The following is a 17,042-nucleotide window of genomic DNA, read 5'->3' as shown; positions in this document are numbered from 1 at the left end:
ACACATGCTAATGGAAAGAATGAGGGACAGGTGTGGAGCGCCAAAGCTCTGCCTCTGCGGGGCTCTGGGAGCTCCCAACACGTGGTTAGGTCTAAGCAGTAGTGGGAGGCCTTGAGGAGTGTCACAAAACCGTTCTTTAGTAGGAACTTGGAAGGCTGTTAACTTCTAGGGCTGATCTGGTGTTGGAAGGGAGACCCACGTTGGTGATGAAGAAGCGGATGGTACTGTTGGGTGACATACACAAACCTGGGCAATCTACAACAGCTTTTTTTTTTTATTTTTAAAGTGCCGTACTTGCTGTTTTATTTCCTTCCTCTGCAGGGAGCACTGTGTTTCCTTCTCCTTGCTGCACACACGCGTCCTCTGGACTGCAGCTCAGAAGCCAGGCTAGGTCGAGCTTGGACAGTCCACCATGATGACAGTGACTCTAGGTGCAATAGTCTCCCGGATTCTTCCCAAAACTTACCAGGGGACTCCGACGTGGAGCTGTTAGGAGCGCACGGCGGACAGGACGCGGCCGTGACCTGGGCGCCCTGAGTGGGGGCGCAGGCAGGGCCCCGCCGTCTCGGGAGCCGACGCACCGGCCGGCACTTCGCTCGCCCGCCGCGCGGGTCTCGGCGCGTGGCCTCAGCCCCGGCGACCCGGCCGCCCCGCCGCTCGCGCCACGGATGCCGACAGGCCAGGCCGCCCACCCCGGGGCCCGCGCCCTCCGCCTCCCGCGGCCCGGCCGCTCCGCGGGCCGCCGCACTGCGCATGAGCGGGAGCCCGGCGAGCCCGTGAGAGGCGCCGCCGCCGCCGCCGCCGTCCATTCGCTGCGGAGCCGGAGGAGGAGGGGAGAGGTCCGGAGGACACCAACATGGTGAGGCACCGCGGCGCCGTGCCGCCCGGCCCGGGCCCCCGACCCGCCCGCGCTCCCCTACCACTGCTCCCCCGGCGCCCGACTCGGCCGGTCCCTTCCCGGCGCCGCCGCTACGCGAGGGCCGGGCAGCGGAGCGCGGCGGGGCCTAGTCGCCGGAGCGGGGCCGGGCGCCGGGCGCGGAGGCGTTGGGGGACGGCCCGCGCCCCATTGTGCGGCCGGGTGGCGCCTGGGCAGCGGGCCCGGCACTGCCTGGTCCCGGCCGGGCCCCTCGGTGCGGCCGGCCCTGACGAGCCGGCGTCGGCCTTCCCCGTCCGGACGCTCTGGCGCCGGGCGCCCGGGAGTTGGGGTGGCTCGGCAGAGGCTCGGTCCCAGCGAGAGGACGGGGAGGCTCCGGGCTGCGGACGGAAGTGCAGCCGGGGGACCCGAGACCTGCTGCCTTCCGAGCGCCCGCTCTGTTTGCTTGGGGTGGGAGGAGTAATTGCTTTATTATAGCAGTTAGGGGCCATTGGTGATTCTTATAAAACAGTTTGTCAAGTTGCTCCCCTCCTGGTTTTTGTTCGGGTGAGAAAAAGTCACGGAAGCTGGAAGACGCTGGAGTGAGCCGACTCCTTTGTCATTAAGTACCTGGCGCTGCTGGACACTGTTTTTCAGTTTGGAAGTATACAGTCACACCTTGTTGGAGTTCCGGGCAGGCTGCTGGGTGAATTGTAAAGGTGATTGGGTTCCTTTGCTCCGGAGAGCAGAAGGGCCTCTTTGGGGAGGAGGGTGTGTGTGTGCTCCCAGTCTTCAGTTTGTGGGGGTTGTATTCGCTCAGTGACACTTATGTGGCCCCAGCCTCCGGCTGCTTTGGTCTCATGTGTTGATTGTGTGGTTTGGTCCTACATATCCAAGATTTCTCTTCTGTGCAAAGTTCGTAAAACTTTGTGTTTGTAAGAAGGCTTTCCTGTAGATTACTGGTTAAGTGTTTGGATTGAGATTAGAGTGTAAGTCCAAAGACCCAACAGAGTGTCTGCAGTTTCTTTTTGTACAGGCCTTGGACATCACCCCTGGACTCTTAGTTCCCACTCTCTTACTAAGGTGCTTGTAGCTGGCTGACATAAGGAAGTGCATGCGGGTCTCCCGGTCTCCGACATACACTTACCAAGGCGGTGTCTGTCTGTAGCTTCCTCCGACAGCACCCTTCAGATTCCCCTCAAATCCAGTACCTGCCTGTGTTCATTGGGAACGTAGGATTCTTGCTGTTTAGATGAGAGCTCACTTTGGGTTTGGGTTTGTAGCCTTCTGTCCCTTTGGTTAATATTAAATTGGCTCATTTTGGAACTTAGCCATAAGTCATGCAGTCGTACTGGTTGTGATAAGATGTCCTTAACTTAAAGCACTTTCTATGCCTTAACTCATTTTTAGGTAACTCGGTATCATCATGTAAGTTTAGAAAGTAAACACGGACCCCTAAGAATCTAACAGTAAATGTATTTCATTATAAATTTATAGCTTTTTCTTGGTACAGTTTTAGGTTGTTAGGTGTTTTTTTTTGTTTGTTTTGTTTTGTTTTTGGTAGGTGAACCACAGCTAATTTCTACGACATGAAAGACATAAATGATGGAATATCTGAAAATGTTTTTATAAGGAAAAAAATTAAGTTACCTGTCTTTCACACTCACAGAGAGACCAAAAATAACCCGGGGCTGCGGAGCAAACCTAGGCAGGGCCTGATAGGCCAGTGTATTTTAAGAAGTATTCAAAACATCTGAGTTTCTCCTTCTAAGATTGGGAAAGACTGGGTTCCTTCTAAAGTTCTGCTGAGTTTAATAACTTTATGATTCTAATGATTTTTTTAAGTGTGCAAAATATATGTAGATTGTGTGACCTATTTGATTTCTATAAATGACTATCAAACTTTAGACCTGTAGTGTCTTAGGAAATCATCTGGCTTGTCTCCTCCCCTTTACAAAAGAAGAAATGGAGGCTCAGGGTTTTGAGGTTCAAGTTTGTAAGATGGTTACAAAAATGTAACTGTTTTCCCAGGCTGTCATTTCCTGGTATTTGTGGTGCATGTAAATAAGTTTTTAAAATCGACTAGAAATGAAATCTAGAAAAGTGGCTGAAAATTGCATTTGAGATTAGATGATATTAGATAGGAAAATAAGTATTATAAATATGTTAGTAGCAAAATTAAAATTAATGGGTAGTCAATTACTGTTTTTAATTACTTTAAAGTATATGGACTTTGAAATGTATATTTTCTGCAAATTGCAGGTCCTAAAAATGCAATATGTAAATCCGTTGTGGGTTGTTCTTTGGAATTTGTTGCGCATCTTCTGTATGACCTCAAGGAAAGGAGGGCCTGGCTGCTTTTGGCATCGGTTAGGTATCTGCTATGTTCCTCGTAGTGTTTAAACCTTGAGATTTATCTACATCCATGACAGAAACCTGGAATGTCAGACAGAAATCCAGGGGAAGTCGAGAAGGAAACATTGTATATATCTCCCCACTACTGTTTCCAAGGTGCTAAGTGTTCTGGGGAAAAGACACTTAAGGCAGCTCATGATTAGATGCATACCTTGCGGTGGAAGTGGGGATACAAAATAGCAAAATAGTGTCTGCCCCACTGAGGAGAGAAAACTTAGGCTAACTGGAGTCGAGAAAATAAGCCTCGCAGAAATAGGGTGGAGAAGGGTTTGTGAGACAGGTAGCTGGAGGCCACCAGAGTGGAGGGAGGGAGAGCTTGGCTTTTGCCTTGGTGAACTTGTTAAGATAACCAGACTTATATTTCTATGATGGCGTTTCTTTTTGTCTCAGGTATCCTGTTACAATGTATTTTTAGTCTTTTACCTACAAGACTCTCAGTTTTTTCTTTTTTCTTTTTCTTTCTTTCTTTTTTTTGTTTTTTTTTTGTTTTGTTTTTTTTTTTGTTTTTTGAGGCAGGAGTTCTCTGTAGACCAGGCTAGCCTCGAACTCACAGAGATCCACCTGCCTCTGCCTCCCTGAGTGCTGGGACCACCAGCTGACTAAAGTTTTTCTTGTGTAGCTAATGTATACAAAGTTTTGAATTCTGTTTCACTATATAATGTTTAATACAAAATTTTCCTCTAGATATTTTTGGGTTAATTTTTAAAAAAATTTTTTTTAAGTTGTTGGATGTTTTGGTGATTCATATATACATCTATGACGATATGCAGAAAACTGGCCTTTGAGGAGAGAAGAAATTGAGACTTATTGAGAACAGAACAGCTTATAGCTGTATATTCCTACTCCTACTTGCCAACTGTCTTGGTGGTTCTGGGAGACTGGAGCAAAGTGAAGAGCTAGTATGGAAAGAGCAGGGATTACAGACATGGTCCTGACTCTAGCCCTCAGTTTTCCCTTTACAAAAAAAAGAGAGAAAGAAAAATCAAGTAATAGTTCACTACTGATATGGAATCTCTGGCTAGTTTCTTATATTGAATGCAATTAAGTTGCTTCTATGTTAAATCAAGTGGTCTGATGTAAGCATTAAATATGTAATTTAAAATTAAAACCCTTTGGTGTAAAACATTGGAAATAAAATGAACTGAGTGTGGGTTTTGTTTTTCTTAAGTTGTAAGAGAACAGGACTCGTTTGAGTATCTTTAGTATGGTCTCTTAGGTTGCGCGTCCATAGAGGAAATATGACGCAGCCCCTTTCACACACAGCTCTGAGGTGCCGAGGGCCAGCTCAGGGGCTTGTGCATGGTAGACAAGTACTCTACCAATGTGCTACACCTTCCACCCAAGAAAATCTCTTTGAAGTACAGGATGTAAGGTTGTGGGTATGGTGGTGCCTGTAATCCCAGCACGCAGGGGGTTAAGGCAGGACGTCACAAGTGGGGGTCAAAGCCAGCCTGGGCAACTTAATGAGTTCAGAGACAACCAGAGCTATACTGTAAGACCCTACTCAAAGCTAACAACCCAACAATAAAAGCATAAATAGCACTAGGCGGTGTTGAGGCCATGGTGGAGTCAGCCATGATGAAGAGAAATAATTCAAAATAGGATTGAATTGCTGTGTGGACAGAAACAAGTTATTGAGTAGTTAAATGACTTATTTACTTTGCTACTTTAGGTTTGTACCCCTCAGCCAAGATAAAGCACCTCCAGAGCCATCTTTCACTACTTTTATGATTTAAACATTTTTAATGATTTATCATTTTTGTTGTTTATCCAATGGTGTTTTGCCTAGATGTATGTCTACATTAAACTGCAGGTCTGCACTGTAAACATTTAAGAGATTTACTCAAATAGTCATTTTCTAAAGAATTATATCCAATTATACTTTTGAATCCCTCACTGAGGTAGTGATCAGTTGCTGAAGTCTATACAACCTGTCCCCTTATTAGGTTGGTATGTTTTAGTTTTAATAAACACTTAAGGGGCTGGAGGACTGGCAGAGTACTTGAATAAAGCCCTAGGTTTCCTCCCATCATTATATAAACTAGTCATGGTGGCAAGTGCCTGTAATCCCAGCACCCTAGAGGCCTAAACAAGAGGGTCAGAAGTTCAAGGTCATCCTTAGCTGTGTGTAGTACACAGGAGCAGTCCCTATCTCACATTTAGAGTAGTTATTACATTATTAGTGTATTGCTTAAAATTTGAGTAGATAAGAAATCTTAAAATTCATAAAAAGATTCTACTTTTTATGAAACAAATACTGATTGGTTCTTGAATGCTAGGCATTGTAGTTACCTGTGAAACTTTTAAAATTCACAGTTCTTTGGGTTCTTGTTGTTTTAGAATTTTTCAATAGAAAAATGTTTATGAAAAGGGAAAAGCAATTTGTTTCTTTTTGAGGTGAGATTGCCCAGGCCGGTTTCCACCTCCTGGGCCCAGATGGGCTGTTTCGGCTTCTCAGGTGGCTGGGGAAGTAATCATTACGCTCAGCTTGAAGAGCAAAGTTACCTATTAGGACTGCTTGTTTAATAGTAATGCCATAAGCTAGGGAGAGCAACCTGTTAGGACTGCTTGTTCAATGTTCAAGTCATAAGCTACCGAAGATTAATTGAAAAGTGACCAACAAAAGTAAAATTAAAGGAACTTGTTTCTGTCTTCTTACCACATCACACTAGAAATTAGCAAAACTTTTAAGTAGTCAAACACTTTTTGTAGAAAATCAAGACATTATTCCATTTTCAACAACAAGCATCTTTTAACTAACTTAGCAATTGAGGAGTAATGAAGAGAAAATTGTTCAAATGTCTATGAATAGAACACTTGTTGAGAATTCGTGAGGATCAGGTGTGTTTGGGCATGCCTCTGCTGGCAGTGGAGAGGACGGGACAGGATTGTTGTGAATTCAGGGCTACTCAATGTTAAATGGTGAGAGGTCTTGGGCCAGCCTGGGCTACAATATGAGGAAGGCCCTGCTCAAACAACAACAACTACAACAAACCCGTGAGGAGCATTTTCTGGAGCCATTTTGAATCCCATAGTTGTACTTTCTGATTGTGTCATTGTGCATAGTAACTGCACAGCATTCTCCACTTCTGTCCGTAGCAGGGTACTGCCTCCTCTTCGATGATGTAAACTAGTATTCATGGTGCAGAGAATGAGTGATAAGCTGCACGGGCCTCGTAACTCATCGGTTATCATTCTACACTGTAGATTGGAATGTGAAAGAGTATCCTGAGAGTTGTGATTGTTGTAGCTTAGTGGTGGAAGTTGTTCTGGCCATAACCTGTTTATATTTTTTGCTTCAAGCCTTTTCATTGAAAAGGAAACCATGACTTCCAGTAGCTGTAGGTCTTTCTGTTTCTTCATTAAAACTATAGATTGTCATCTGTTTAAAAACAGACTGCCATGGAGCCATAAATATACTTTTCATCTTGTTTTATTACTTGTCTTAAAAATAGCCTATCCCCTTACTCCCCCAGCAAAGCCCTAAATAGATGTTCCATCCCAGTCCCTGTGTTAGCCTGGGGACTAGATGGGGAGCCAGTGTTTAAATGGTGGTTGTAGTTAGAATACTGATATTTGACTTGAGAAGGGAAAAGTCAGTTCTGTTAAAGTAGATGAAGAATGCTGCCCCCCTTCCCTGCACTTTCTGCTGAGTCAGTGGCTGCACTTTTGAAACCTTTGTTTTCATTTCCCATGACCATGTGTGTAGAATAATGGAAAGACTGCATTCTTTGAAGGGTACTGGCTTTGTACTTTTGAGTGAGTGTAGATCCTACCCTGAGCCTTGTTTTCCTTTCCTGTAAGGTGGGCCCAGTGAGGCCTCTCTTCAGAGTTGTGATATGTAAGTCATGATGGTCTGTTATATGTAAGTCATGATGGTCTGTTATTATATGTAAGTCATGATGGTCTGTTACATGTAAGTCATGATGGTCTGTTATATGTTAAGTTATGATGGTCTGTTGTATGTAAGTCATGATGGTCTGTTGTATGTAAGTCATGATGGTCTGTTGTTGTATGTAAGTCATGATGGTCTGTTGTTATATATAAGTCATGATGGTCTGTTGTTATATGTAAATCATGATGGTCTGTTGTTGTATGTAAGTCATGATGGTCTGTTGTTATATGTAAGTCATGATGGTCTGTTATATGTTAAGTTATGATGGTCTGTTGTTATATATAAGTCATGATGGTCTGTTGTTGTATGTAAGTCATGATGGTCTGTTGTTATATGTAAGTCATGATGGTCTGTTATATGTTAAGTTATGATGGTCTGTTGTTATATGTAAGTCATGATGGTCTGTTGTTGTATGTAAGTCATGATGGTCTGTTGTTATATGTAAGTCATGATGGTCTGTTGCCTCCAAACCCAGCTTGGGCAGCTGAGGCAAGACTATCTCTCAAGTTTCAGGCTAGCCTGTGGCCACAAAGGGAGATCCTGTTTTTTCTCCATGGTTCCCCCACCCTCTGCCTCTCAAAAAAGAAAAGAAAAATTGGCTAGTGTAAGGTCTGACACACAGTAGTAGCTTAAATAAGTACAAGCTGTTAGTTTTTAAATTATGATCATTATTTTTCATTTGCCTTTTAAATAATTTTGTTTTGTCCCCCCTCCATTATTCTTGCTTAATTTATGGACCTATATGAATCCTTACTATGTACAAGTTAAAGTTAAATTAATCCAAGTTAATTGCCTAGAACTGAAAACTTTGTTTGCTGCAGCAGAGATTAGTTTTTTATGGGTGGAATGGATATCTTGCCAGGTAGATCTGAGAGGAGATGCTTCAGTTTTGACAAACTGTGTGCCTTACAACCAAAGGAAAAGACATGGGCAGTTTACTCTTCTCTTAGCCTGACTTCCCTGGAGTAGAACTTTGTCCCGAGGTAAAAGTGTTCTGTTGCAGCAGGGTCACCTCATGGAATTGACTTTTCCTGCCCTCTTGACCTGTGATCTGTGGGAAGGCCGGTTGAGTGGTTGGGTACGGGTAACACTGGACTGTGTCTGTAGCAGACTCCGTCTTCCATGAGAATACATAGTTTGCTAGACTAAAGCTAGCTCTTATAAATCTCATAGGAATTTAAAAATGCTAATCACATTAGCCACACAGCTTGAAAAAAAGGTATGACATTTGTGTATTTATGTGTGGGGTGCATATGTGCCGAAGTGCACCTTTGGAAGTTGGAACAACTTGTGGGAGTTTTCTCCCTCTACCCATCTGGGTCTTGGGGACTGAACTTGGGTCATCAGACTTGGTGGCAAGTGTCTCTACAGGCTGAGCCATCTCAGTGGCATCAGAATCTCACTAACTAGCTCTGGCTGGCCTGAGTCTCGCTATGTAGACCAGGCTGACCTGAACTCACAGTAGACCTGCCTCCTGTGCATTATACCTGGCCTCATTAAGATATTCTGAGATTTTGAAACATCGACTTTTGTGAAGTAGGTATCAGCTAACTAGAATTGCATTTCAAGAGATAATTTCAGAGCTGGAGAGGCGGCTCAGGATGTCAGAGATTAGGTACTCCTGCATGACAGCTCACCGTGGTCTGTTCCAGCAGATCTGATGCCCTCCCCATCCACCTTCTGTGGGCACTTGCGCATGCACGCCTGCAGGAAAATGCTCAGACTCACCTTTAAAAAAGGAATTTCTTTGAAACTGTGGACCTGAGTGTCTTTCTGGAGTTGAGATTGAAGTTGAAGCTTAGGGGTAAGGTAAGAAGATGGACTTGGGTGAAAATAAATGAATGAATCGTTTTTTTTTTTCTTTCACAAGTACTACTTCCTCAGTAAAGTTACTTCTGTTTTGAAAATTTGAGGCGTTAGTTGGCAGGAGGTCATTTTCCATATACATGGTTTTTCTTGGGGAACACGATAGGAAGACTTTCCTGTCGTTATTAAGTTTTGCTCTGATCTGCTAATCTAGTCACTGTTTCGTTAGTTCAGTGGTCAAATGTGCTTGGCTAGATCCAAAACACTATATTTGAGGTTTTTCAGATAAACTACTTATTTTGGTTCTGGAAATTAAACTTGTACGTACTTTGACTACTGAGACACACCATCTTCCTGGGAAAGTTGTTTTTTTTTTTAACTTAATATTTGAATTTATTGAGCTAAAATAGGAGGGAAGATTTAAGTACAAAGAGGCATGTGTTCCCAGTCTAGGAATTTTTTATTTTGTAAAGAAAATAGATGAATTTTGTTGTTTAGATTATGAAACTTCTCCCCCCCCCCCCCCCCCTTCTAACACAGCCTGAGTATTGCATGTCCTTGCTTGCTTACCACTCTGACTTTTCTTGAAAACTCGGTCATGTCTAAGTGACTGTAACACGTGAGGTTTGAAGGTTGTACTACTTAATCCTATTTCCCAGCCACTCTGTTGTAGTGGTTTTTTTTTTTTTGTTGTTTTTCAAGACAGGGTTTCTCTGTGGCTTTGGAGCCTGTCCTGGAACTAGCTCTTGTAGACCAGGCTGGTCTCGAACTCACAGAGATCCGCCTGCCTCCCGAGTGCTGGGATTAAAGGTGTGCGCCACCACCGCCCAGCTGTTGTAGTCCTTTTTAAAATGTAGTAAAGGAAATTACTGCCAAGTCTTGGAGGCCATCTCATGGAAAAAGGTCTCCATTAGCTTTTAAATAGAAAACCTACACCCAGGCATTGTGGCGCAAGCCTTTAACCCCAGCACTCAGGAGGCAGAGGCCAGGGGGGCTTTGAGTTTGGGGCCAGCCTGGTTTGTAGAATGAGTTCCAGAACAGCCAGGGCTACGCAGAGAAACCCTGTCTCCAGAAACCAACTTTAAGAAAGAAAAATCTGTTTTTTCTTCCTCTTCAGTTTTTTATTTTAATCCATCCTCTTGTCTCCTGCTTCTCGGTAATGCTCTGCTTAATCTAGTGACCCTACTCCTGAGGTTGGCCGACTTTTGATGCCACTCTCCCTTGGAATTGGGACGCCTTGCCCAATACCACCTGTGTGGCCTGGGAAAGGAGGATGGGCACGTTAGGGTTCTACCCAGCTTGAGCATAGGGCCAGTGTAGTTTGCCTAGGAGAGCCCTGTGTTCTGCAGACCGTCCTGGAGGGAAATGAGAGGAAGGTGACAGCCCATCCCAGAGGTGGAGGTGCTTATCAGACACTGCAGGAGCAGGCAGGGACCGGGCGCCATGTAGCACAGCATCGCCAGCTCTTCGCCTCCCTCTGTCAGGCCTTTGCCAGGTGCTGCCCAGTCGTTTATGAGGTTACAAATGGGCAACTAGTTGCTTTTGAAGAAAGTGTTTGTTTCTTCACAGACTAAAAGTTTATAATTGACCCAGACAAAATAGTTACTGCATTTAAAACTAAGTGATATGACATGAGTTAAGTAGTTCATGTAATGTTGTTGCTTAGTTGGACTAGACAGTGATTTATTTTCCCTCTGTCTTCCAGTATCTAGCTTTCCATCAGGAAGTCTCTAATGCAGGTGAACGAGTCTTGGCTTGTAGAAGTAGTTTAAGCTGTGCTTTTAAGTTTCCGTCTTCAGCAGGGAACAGTGTACTGGGCTCAGTACTGTTAGGTTAAAATCCCAGATAAGGTAGACTGTCTTGCCACCTCCAACTCTAGAAGAATGGGGGTGGGGAGTAGAGGAGCTACTCTAGAAGTCAATCAGGGTTAATTCAGAAGTAGTTTCCAGGTTCACTTTCGACGTTATACAGTGGCGGTGGTGATCACAGTGACACTCAGCCACTTTAAAGGGTATGAGTGTGTCAGACCTGTGGTTCTAGGAGAAAGTATGCTGTGCTTCAGAATCATCTCCAAGGTTGAAACACAAATGGTTTCTTGTTTCCTTTCAGTTAATGAACTTTCAGGGATTTAAATTATTTCCTTTTTGGTCATTTCATTGGGATTGCCATTGAATAGTACATTTCAAAGATAGGAATGATCCTGAATCTTTGAGAGGTGCATCTCACGTGACAGGCTAGGGCAGTGGTTCTCAGCCTGCGGCCCTTTAGTATACTTCTTCATGTTGTGCTGACCCCAATCAGAAAATTATTTTGTTGCTACTTCGTAATTGTAATTTTGCTACTGTTATGAATTGTAATGTAAAATTTTCAGAGCTAGAGATTTGTCAAAGGGGTCGTGACCTACAGGTTGAGAACCACTGAGCTATACTTTGGGTGGTATCTATGGGTAGGGTTATCAGTGAAGGGAAGCTGTTATATTTTACAGTTTCTGTTTGAGTGGAGGATAGTGGCTGAGGTTGTCATCTGTAACTTCAAACATTGACCTTTGCCAAGAGAGGAGAGAGTGGCAGATGAGGAGGCTCTTTGGCATAAACGTATTTCGTGTTCCAAGAAAGAGGGTTTGTTTTTATACCTGATTTTTGCAGCCTTATTTTCTCTGTGATAGTGATAATAGTACCTTTGATAGTCCCTCCGAGATTCTCAAAAGCTTCTTAAATATCCACCAAGCAGGGAGGTTCCTAGAAACTTTACCAGGACAAGAGGTTGCAAGGCTACTTTTGTTGTTCCCTCATTTCTCCTACACAACTGGGTGAGCTTTGTGAGCAAAGAACTTAGCCAGGTTTGCTCCATGTTCAGTCAGAGGTTGGGTTCGGGGAATGTCAGTCTGGGTCAGGTCAGAGCTTTAGGGGGTCTTAGTGGTGTTGCTTAAAAGACAACACTGTATCTTTAATGTGTCTGACCCTCTGTGGACATGGTAGCATTAGAGGAGCCCAAGTATTTTGCTGAGAAAACAGAATTGGGACTTGAAAGGAGGAAGAGTGCAGTGGGCCTTGCCCAGGAGGCTGACTTGAGTGTGAAGGGAGAGCAGTCTTTGACAACAGGAGACAGTGGAGAGCCTGGTGGCCCTGTCTCATTATTTGGGTTTAAGTCAGAGAAGTGAATCCTTGTCAGTGTAGGGCAAGTGAAAACTTGAGGCCTCTTAGGCACAAGCAAAGAAAAAGAGATGATTCCTTGTAGGGAAACAGAAGATGCTCTTAGTGAGAAGTGTCTCCTGGACCAGCCAGATGGCTCAGCTGGCAAAGGTACTGCCTGCCGCCAAGTCTGCGGCCTGACTTTTATCCCTAGGACATATATGGGAGAAGGGAGAACCAACTCCTGCAAATTGTCTTCTGCCCTCCACATTAGCATCTTGACATGTGTGTGTGCCCATAAGTATGTGTGTGCGCGCGCGCGCACTCACACACACACACACACACACACACACACACACTATAATTAAAATAACTTTTTTAAAAGAAGTATCTTAGTGGTATAGATTTCTACTTATTTGAGGGGATCCTAGTAAGAATTCTATAGTTTCTAAACACCATGTAAGAGAAATGTAGGCTATTCCTACTCTATCACCTTCCTGCATTTGGTGAAAATAGCACACACTCAGGCAGGTAGTGCTGAACTGAGTGTTGTTCTCTCCTTCCCATGGGGTTTGTCTCTGCCTGTGTGTCCTCTTAGAAAAGGAGGCTGAGCACTCTTGTTCTGTCAACACCAGCCACTTTTCCAGAACTGTGCCACACCTTGTGCTTCTGATACTTTTAAATTGTCGTGCTGATTAATGACATCACAAGTAAGTTCTAAAAAAATGCTTTCATGCTTTGTGAAAAAAAAACTTTCCTAATGGCGACAACTTAGATACATTGAAATGTGTAGTGATGTGTGATTTTACACAGTTTCAGTTTGTTTTCTGGTTCTCGTAGAACAAGTTGAAATCATCGCAGAAGGATAAAGTTCGTCAGTTTATGATCTTCACACAATCTAGTGAAAAAACTGCTGTGAGTTGTCTTTCTCAAAATGACTGGAAGTTAGATGTTGCAACAGATAATTTTTTTCAAAATCCAGAACTTTATATACGGGAGAGTGTCAAAGGATCATTGGACAGGAAGAAGTTAGAACAGCTTTACAATAGATACAAAGGTGAGTGTCATATGTTAAATGTTTTGAGCAAATTCTCCCAAGTTAAAGGCTTGTTCTGAGATGGCAGCTCCAGAGCCTGGAGCAAGTACAGTGGAGTTCCGACAGAGCTCGGGACTAGGAAGATACTAGAAATGACTCTCTTTTGCTCTTGTCTCCTCCTGGTCTGCCCCCATCACGGTGTCTGAGAATGGAAGGTTAGGGGCAGTTTTTTCTAACCTTGTGTTTGTAAAACTTGCTGAGCCAGGTTTTAAGAAAGTCTGCATAATAACTTTTCATAACATAACACACACTTTTAAAAACTTGAATAGTTGGACATATATCTCAGAGGCAGAGGCAGTCAGATTGAGAGTCCAAGGTTAGTCTGGCCTAAATTGTAAGATCATCTCCAAAAGGGGGAAAAGCAAAAGAAAAAAAGGAAAAAGGAAAAGGTTGGAAAACTTTCCCTTCTTCTTCTGAGGATAGCCTATGTTTAATAGCCTAGCATGAATACATGCATGTCTTGTTTATGCAGGCATATATAGAGGTATTTTCAAACTTTTCCACAAATGGGAATCTATTATACGCATAATTTATGTTCCAAAGTCTTACTTTATTTTTCTATTTATTTTAATAATTAAATCCAGGGCTTTGCCATCATGCAGGCCAGGCAGGTGCTCTCACTGATGTTTATCATCGTGACTGCTAGAGTCACCACCAGACACTTTAGATATTTTAGCCGATCGCATTTGGTAGCAGTATAGGGGAATCTCTTTCTTTTTTATATGTCTTTAAAGAAAAAAAATTTACGATTTTCCTTTTGTAAACACCAAACTTTTACTGTCATGATTAAAATTGAATTGTATCTTTAGTTTTACTAGAATTTAAATGATTGTACTAAAATGAGTTTCATTTTAAGAAAAAAGTTTTCTAATTTAATATTGTTAATTTTGAATGCCCGATTAAATAAAGTATGAGTGTTTTGACCTAAAATCCCTTGTCCTTGTATCAGCATGTCTGATTTTATTTGTGTATATTTCACACTTTCATATGAATAAGTGAGATGGGTATGTGCGTGTGTGTGTGTGTGCGCGTGTGTGTGTATGTGTGTGTGTGTGTGGTGTGTGTGTGGTGTGTGTGTGGTGTGTGCGTGCGTGTGTGTGTGCGTGTGTGTATGTGTGTGCGTGCGTGCGTGTGTGTGTGGTGTGTGTGTATGTGTGCGTGTGTGGTGTGCGTGTGTGTGGTGTGCGTGTGTGCGTGCGTGCGTGTGTGTGCGTGCGTGCGTGTGTGTGTGTGTCTGGTGTGTGTGTGGTGTGTGTGTGGTGTGTGTGTGGTGTGTGTGTGGTGTGTGTGTGGTGTGTGTGTGGTGTGCGTGTGTGCGTGCGTGTGTGCGTGTGTGTGTGCATGTGTGTGGTGTGTGTGTGTGTGGTGTGCGTGCGTGTGTGTGGTGTGCGTGCGTGCGTGCGTGTGTGTGCATGCGTGCGTGTGTGTGTGCGTGCATGTGCGTGTGTGTGTGGTGTGTGGGGGGGGTGTGCGTGTGTGTGTGCGTGTGTGTGTGTGTTTTAGACAGATATCATTATGTAACTCTGAATATTCTGGAACTCACTACATAGACCAGGATGGCCTTGAACTCACAGAAATCTCCCTGCTTCTGCCTCCATAGTTCTGGGACTAAAGGTGTGTGGCTCCGAGCTTGTGCCACACAGAAGGGAGATTTTTAAAAATTAAATGTCTGATACTTTTACACTTCCTTATACACCTAGTAGTGACTTTGATTATTATATGGGGAAACATCTATAAAAATAATATTGCTTTATATCTTTGGTATATCGTGATTTGTTTTAAAATAGAAAGTAAAGCAGTATCTTTTTTTGGTATGACTATAACATTATAAGTATGGCACTAATTTTCTATTGTATTGGTATTGTTAAAGATCCTCAAGATGAAAATAAAATTGGAATCGATGGCATACAGCAGTTCTGTGATGATCTGGCCCTCGATCCAGCCAGCATTAGTGTGTTGATCATCGCATGGAAGTTCAGGGCAGCCACACAGTGCGAGTTCTCCAAACGGGAGTTCATGGATGGCATGGCAGAGTTAGGGTGAGTATATGCCCTCCACGGGGGATGAGGCCCTAGCCGTGAGGATGATGGAGCTCAGTGCTTTTCATCTGTTTTTAAATGGAAATTTAAGTTTTTACTAGCCTACAAACAGTCTTGAGTCAGTATGTTGTTTCCCTGGTATTTTCTGGGGGTGCCAAATACGTGTATAATTTTGTAGCCTCCTGTAACTGCATTGTCCTTTAGTCATGTGTTCCCAGGAGAGAGTCACTAAGATTCAAGTTATCTGACATTAATATTTATAGCAAGGTGAATGAGCAAGTACATTATTGCCTAATTTGAGGCCATGTGCTCTGAGCTGGTAAAATATAGAAATTAAAAACTAATGTATATTAAATGCTTTTTGCTTTACTTAGTGCTTTGCTGGCTGGTTTAGCTGAATGTGTTTAACAGGTAGATTGAAAAGTCACAGGTCAAGGTCTGAAAGCTGGGCATGGTGGGCAGCCTAGGAATCCTCAGACCTCAAGAGGCAGATGCAAGAGAATCAGGAGTTCAGGTTTTCCTCAGCCACATAGTAGCTCAAGGCCAGCTTGGGCTGCACTATGAGTGTGAGATCCTGTCTCTAAAATACAACAAAACAAAGAAGCTCATATTAACCAAGCATGGCTTCGTCTCAATAACTGCTTTGCCTACCTCTTCTGCGAGGGAAAACCAGGTGATAGTCCAGTCAGGACTAAAATCAGGACTCCACTTACTGAGTCATAGGGGCACTGGAAAACTGGGCCCAGTCTGGATAAGGCCTCACCAGTAATTTGACCCCAGAAAGTGTAAAAGAAAACCCTAGGGTGTAAAGAGGTAGGAATAGCTCTTGGCACCCCTGGGGCTGCATAAAGTGAACCAGCCAGGCCAGAATTCAGTCCCTAGGGGAGAGGCAGGGCTGCAGGGGCAGGGTGCCTACTTAAAAGCCAAACCCATGCAGGGTGGAACTGTTGGAGGCCAGTGGGTGGGTTCCTGTCAGAGTTGTCACCACTGGTAGACGTGGCTGGGACCGTTCCCACACTAAAACCATTTCCCTCTACTGACAGCAACCTGGGTAAAAATTTCCCTTCCTCCCCTGGCCTTTTTCCCTTCCTCCCTGGCCTTTTAGCCCTGTCAGTTGACCCTGACATTGGGTGAGCTGGCAAGAAAAAAAAAATGCCCAATGGTTTGTGGCTGACCACTATAAAGCAGGGCAGAGAAGGGGGCATAATACAAAGAGGCAATAAATTAATAATGTGCTGGAACTCTGTCTTGTAGCCGAACCAACCCAGCTCAAGCCTGCTGGACTTCTCTATGACAATGTCACTAAAACTTATAGAAAAGCAATATCACTGTTTATGGAGAATATAATATAAAATGTGACCTGTTAATATAAAATATGAAGTGTAATAGAGAATATAGAAGGAAGATAAAAAGCAGAAATGTTTAGAGGAGAGAGTGGGTAGATTTGTTTGCAGAATCTTTAAGAAATGAGACATTTTTCCATCCTAAGGCCATCGTTATGAGAAAACTAATGCAGTGCATAGACCTTTTTAGCTTGTTTACAATTTTGTAAACAGAGAAAACACCCCAGTCCTGCTTTAAATGATTCGGTTGAAGGGCAGTACAGGCTTTAGCTAAGATTTATGAAAAGCAAGTTTTCAAGAAGAGGGCTTCCTTAGCAAGAGACCTTGTTCTAGTCGTTTGGAAGCTAAACCCATGACTAACTGCGGTGCTGGCTGTGCTCATCACAGTAAGAGCAGGGGCTGTGGGACTGATTGTGCATGTTCTTTTTGTTGTTGTTGTTTTCGTTTTGTTTTTCGAGACAGAG

General features: G+C 43.6%; 1 protein-coding gene across 2 annotated transcripts in view; it reads left to right on the top strand.

Moving 5' to 3' along the window:
• Nucleotides 1-360: 360 nt before the first annotated feature.
• The window catches only part of Dcun1d1 (defective in cullin neddylation 1 domain containing 1), a 32,082-nt gene continuing 15,400 nt past the window's right edge, over nucleotides 361-17,042 (top strand). Inside the window, exons 1-3 of one of the 2 annotated variants that reach the window (XM_041659069.1) lie at nucleotides 361-859; nucleotides 12,941-13,157; nucleotides 15,067-15,235. In XM_041659069.1, coding sequence (XP_041515003.1) covers nucleotides 857-859; nucleotides 12,941-13,157; nucleotides 15,067-15,235 — 389 coding nt within the window. In that variant the 5' untranslated portion in view covers nucleotides 361-856. Of the gene's footprint in view, nucleotides 860-1,261; nucleotides 1,573-12,940; nucleotides 13,158-15,066; nucleotides 15,236-17,042 lie in introns of those variants that run through there. The other variant, XM_041659070.1, reaches the window with a different exon arrangement.

This window comes from Microtus oregoni, unplaced genomic scaffold (assembly GCF_018167655.1).
Source record: "Microtus oregoni isolate MIOR12 unplaced genomic scaffold, Mior012 000010F_ref0000083, whole genome shotgun sequence".
Classification (NCBI taxonomy): domain Eukaryota; kingdom Metazoa; phylum Chordata; class Mammalia; order Rodentia; family Cricetidae; genus Microtus; species Microtus oregoni.
Note: the sequence above shows the minus strand (reverse complement) of the source record. Positions and strands in the feature narration are given on the sequence as shown.